General features: G+C 33.4%; 2 protein-coding genes and 2 non-coding genes across 4 annotated transcripts in view; 1 reads left to right on the top strand and 3 right to left on the bottom strand.

The window, feature by feature from the left end:
- The window catches only part of LOC125026248 (G-protein coupled receptor GRL101-like), a 417,698-nt gene that overhangs the window by 329,502 nt on the left and 83,196 nt on the right, over positions 1 to 5,000 (bottom strand).
- LOC125026388 (tyrosine-protein kinase ABL1-like) overlaps positions 1 to 5,000 on the top strand; it is a 15,825-nt gene that overhangs the window by 2,153 nt on the left and 8,672 nt on the right. The window contains exon 3 of the mRNA XM_047614808.1: positions 416 to 576. Coding sequence (XP_047470764.1) covers positions 416 to 576 — 161 coding nt within the window. The remainder of the gene's footprint in view (positions 1 to 415; positions 577 to 5,000) is intronic.
- Trnar-ucu lies at positions 1,584 to 1,656 on the bottom strand. Its single transcript has one exon. It is a non-coding gene; the product is annotated as a tRNA-Arg (tRNA).
- Trnar-ucu lies at positions 3,897 to 3,969 on the bottom strand. The gene has a single exon. It is a non-coding gene; the product is annotated as a tRNA-Arg (tRNA).

The following is a 5,000-nucleotide window of genomic DNA, read 5'->3' as shown; positions in this document are numbered from 1 at the left end:
TTAATTTTGTTTTTACTTTGCTTTTATGTTGTGTTCAAGTTCAGTTTTTCTTTTCGTTATTTTTGATCGTGTGTTGACATTGTTATTATCATTACTGGTAATCATTAGTATTGTCTTTGTTTTTTTACCAATTTACTTTGTGTTTTTGTTAATATGTGTTTTTGTTTGTTTGTTATATTACTTACATTTTTCTCCTTTTTTTGAGACATACGGACGACTTAAAAAAATATCCGGACAAGATCATAAAACACATGACTTCTTACCATCTTTCTTCACGACCTTTTTTTTAATATATATAAACATGAACGACCTCTGGAGGGGCAAAAATGAGTTCATGACCTCATCTCACCCTGACATCCTTGACCCCCCTTGACTGCTTGACCTCTTGACCTCTTGACCTCCATGACACCTACAGGACGACAAGAATTACTTCCGCTCCGAAGCTGCTCTCCTACAGCAGCTGCACCACCCACGAGTCGTCCTTATGATGGGCGTGTGTACGACCACTGCACGACCTTTCATGCTCCTGGAGTACCTGGCGGGCGGGACGCTCTACAACCTCATTCATAATTCCCCGTGAGTAGATGGCGCTGCTTTCATTCATGATAAATTTCCATTGATTATTCTGTATTGTTGATATTCGAGGTGAGTTTTCAGAGTTACTTCCTTTTGTTATTAAATACTCTTGACTTTAAGATGTGCGTGATGTGGTATGATCTCTCCTGTACTGTTTCTTGTGCTAATACCTCATATTTGTTTTAAAAAAGGAGTGATAAAGGCAGTTCAAAGTTAAGAATTCCTTTGGCTTATTGGAGTCTTGTGTTTACTTTGTCGTGTTTAGTGCGTTTGTATTTTAATTTCGATGTTATATTTGTGTTTTTTTATGTTCGTTATGTCGCTTTTTAGTCCCGCTTTGACGGTTGAAATGCGACCTCAAATTGATTTAACTATAATGCAGTATGATACTCTTATTAAGCAAGGACGGCAAGGGATAAAATCTATTTTTTATAATTGCAATCTAAGCGTTTTCCCGTTCCTACCCTCTCCTTTGCAAGCAACGGGAGAGTCGCAAGCATAAGTCACGTGTAGCATTTTATCAAAGCGTTGGTCACGTCTTGTGAGTATAATCATTATCGACCTCCCCCCCCCTTTCCTGCAACATCTCTTGATGAATTGAGGTAGATTGTAACAATTAACTGAAGCTGAACAAAGACGAGAGAGAAAAGAACGAGAGAAAAGAAACGGTACTTTTAACTTCGATAAGAAGAAAAAAAAAGCGTTTGAATTATGTGGCAATCGCGCTAAAGGTCCTTTAGGATTGCACCTCTTTTTCTTTCTTTTTTTTAACCTTTTTACTTTTTCCTTTTGTTTACTTTTTTCTTCGTTACGTTTATCAACATATCGCATATTCTTCTAAGGATGACCTTCATATTGAAAAAAATTATTACAGCAATCATCCATCCAGTTTAAGCATTACGACATGCAATGCAACTGAGCAGTTTATAATAGCTGAAACCAGCCATCACGAACTGCCCTTCTCTTCGCAACTTACGTAAAGTGTTGAACCTTCCGAGTGGAAGGTTCATCCCCAGTGGGATTCGAACCCACGACCTCTGGATTAGAAGTCCAGCGCGCTTTCCACTGCGCCATGGGGACATAGAATCCGCCGCTTGCAAGCACGTGTCAAATCCCTATTATCTTGAATCGTAAATGAGCAAAAGCTGTGCCAGAATTTAAACTAACAGAGCTTAGATAAGCATTCTGTAATCTATCGTATGTTATCCTAACCTGATTTCACATGGGTTTGTATAATCATTGTATATGAATATATATGCATATATATAATATATTTATATATATATATATATAATATATTCATGTGTATATACCTACAGACATGTGCATATAAACATATACATATAGGCATGTATATATAAATGTATATCTAGACATGTGTATATAAATATATATATATAGACATACATATAATGTATATGTATATTTATGTATAAGTATATACGTATATGTATATATGTATATATATGTATTTATATGAATATATATACACGCATACATATACTCACATGCATACACACACACACATATATATGTATATACATATGCATACATATACTCACATGTATATACATATATATCCATACATATATACATATATGCATATATACATATATATACACATACATACACATACATACACATACATAGATATATACATATATACATATATATGCATATACATACATATACATACATGTATGTATATATGTATGTATATGTATACATGTATGTATATGTATAATTGTGTTTATATATGCTAATATATGTGTGTGTATATACGTGTATGCATGTATATTTATATATGTGTATATGTATATGTATATATATATTTATATGAGTGTATATACAATATATATATATATATACTTATATATACATATACTTATATATACATATATACGTACATAAGATATATAGACCTATATACATATACATATATACATACGTATACATATATATATATACATGCAAATATAAACATATATATATGCATATACATATATATAGATATGTGTATACACATATATATATACATATATGTGTATATATGTGTGTGTACATGTGTATATACATCTATATATATATATACACACATGTATGTGTATGTGTACATATATGTTATATATACACATACAAATATATACACAATATATATATATATATATATATACACATACACACACATACACATATGTAGCTGCATATATATATATACACATATATGTACATATATATACCTACATATATACATATATATACATATGTATACATATATATACAAATATACATATATGTATTTTGTGTGTGTGTATTATATATATATATATATATATATATATATATATATATATGCAGGAACTCCTTCCCTTTGTATATATACGCACACATATGGGAGTTATGGGAATACATACAGATACCTGGAGAGAAAGAAATAGAGAGCAAGCAAGTAAGAGAGACAGACAGACAAACAGCGACGAGTGAGAGAGAGAGACAGAGACAGAGATAGGAAGACAAAGAGACAGACAGAGCCTTGAGAGAGAGAGAGAGAGAGAGAGAGAGAGAGAGAGAGAGAGAGAGAGAGAGAGAGAGAGAGAGAGAGAGAGAGAGAATGAGAATGGAGTACGATTTAAAAGCACTTGATGCTTGTGGGAAATATAGTCTGGAACATTGATCCACGCAAGCACTGGCCACGTGTCAACAACAGGATGTGCGTGTTGCCACTATGAACTTCACTGGGCAAACAATACTTGATTATTTTGCAGTTGATGGCGTTTTGTACTTGTGAAACGTTTTATTTGAATGATGTGACAAAGTTGCCGAATTTTAAGTCAAATAAATTTGAGGTTAGTTTCATGTTATTCCCATTGTTGGTGTTGTTGGAAATATTATTATCGTTGTTAGTTTTTTTTTTTTTTTTTTTTTTTTTTTTATTCCTTTGATATTGCAGGACCAAAGTTGGTAAATATGGCAATGTTATTACTATATTCATAATGTGAGTAATTGAGGTTTGCTCACAATACTGTACTTGTTTGCTGAAATTTGATACCCATGCATAATATAATGGTGATATATTCAACGGCGATTTTCTCCATTTGTTTAGCGATATACATCTTGATTAAAAAACAGTAAACTAAAAAAACTGCCAGTTCATATTTGACAGCTACAGAATGTTTTCACTTAATGTTTGTACTTACTGTCAAATACACGGGTATACAGTGCTAACAACGAGCTTAAGTACTGTGAATTGGTCGTTTAGTACTTTCAGTCACCAGCACATAACCACGTGTGTAAAGTATTGAACCTTCGAATGGAAGGTTCATCCCCAGTGGGATTCGAACCCACGACCTCTGGATTAGAAGTCCAGCGCGCTTTCCACTGCGCCATAGGGACATGTTGCAAAGTGTTTGCAGCGTGCAATATATTCATTTATATATACATAAATACTGTATATATATACATATACATATATACATAGATGTATATATATACACATAGGCATGTAAATGTTTATATATATATATATATATGTATCTATATATGTGTACCTATATATGTTATATATAATGCTATGTGTATATATGTTATATATATGTTTATATCATATATTTATTATTTATTTGTTATATATATACACACACACACACATACACACACACACACACACACATATATATATATATATATATATATATATATATATATCGAGACCGAGGATGTCAGTACTCGTTGGGAAGAGTATGTTCAAGAACTGTTTGACGATGAACCGAAGCCAGAAGATCTAGTCCTGGAAGCTGTTACATCTGGTCCACCAATTCTGAAGTCAGAAGTGCGCTGGTCCCTACAGCAAATGAGATCAGGAAAAGCTGCAGGTCCTGACGGCGTATACACCGAGTATTAGGAGAGAAAATGATTAAGTGATATCTGTGAAACAGGCAAGTTACCTAAAGAAATGATGAAATCAGTATTCATTGCCCAACCGAAGGTCCCAGGAACACTTGAGCTCACATTATCGCACAGTTGATCTATAGTCACATATTCTTAAAACTTTACTGAATCACCCTGCAGAGGATCAGAAGAGGACTTCTACCCGTAATACCAGAGGCCCAGTTTGGGTTTATGAAGGATAAAGGTACGAGAAATGCTATCTTCGTTATGAGAATGCTTGCCGAGAGAGAAATCCAACAACAGTAAAACTTCTACCTGGTTTTCATTAATTATCTAAATGCTTTTGATAAGGTCCGGTACTTAGAATTGTTCAAAATCCTCGCAGATATCCGGAAAGATGACAAAGATATGAGACTAATTCAATCAGTCCACCAATATTGAGCAGTCTACATACCCGTTGGAACAATCAACTGGTTTTCCATCAAGCGAGGTGTCCGACAAGGTTGTGCGATGTCACCTGACTTCATCATTTAAGT

The sequence above is a fragment of the Penaeus chinensis genome, chromosome 6 (genome assembly GCF_019202785.1).
Source record: "Penaeus chinensis breed Huanghai No. 1 chromosome 6, ASM1920278v2, whole genome shotgun sequence".
In the NCBI taxonomy this organism is placed as follows: Eukaryota; Metazoa; Arthropoda; class Malacostraca; order Decapoda; family Penaeidae; genus Penaeus; species Penaeus chinensis.
The sequence above is the reverse complement of the archived record's forward strand: the minus strand, read 5'-3'. Positions and strand labels throughout refer to the sequence as shown.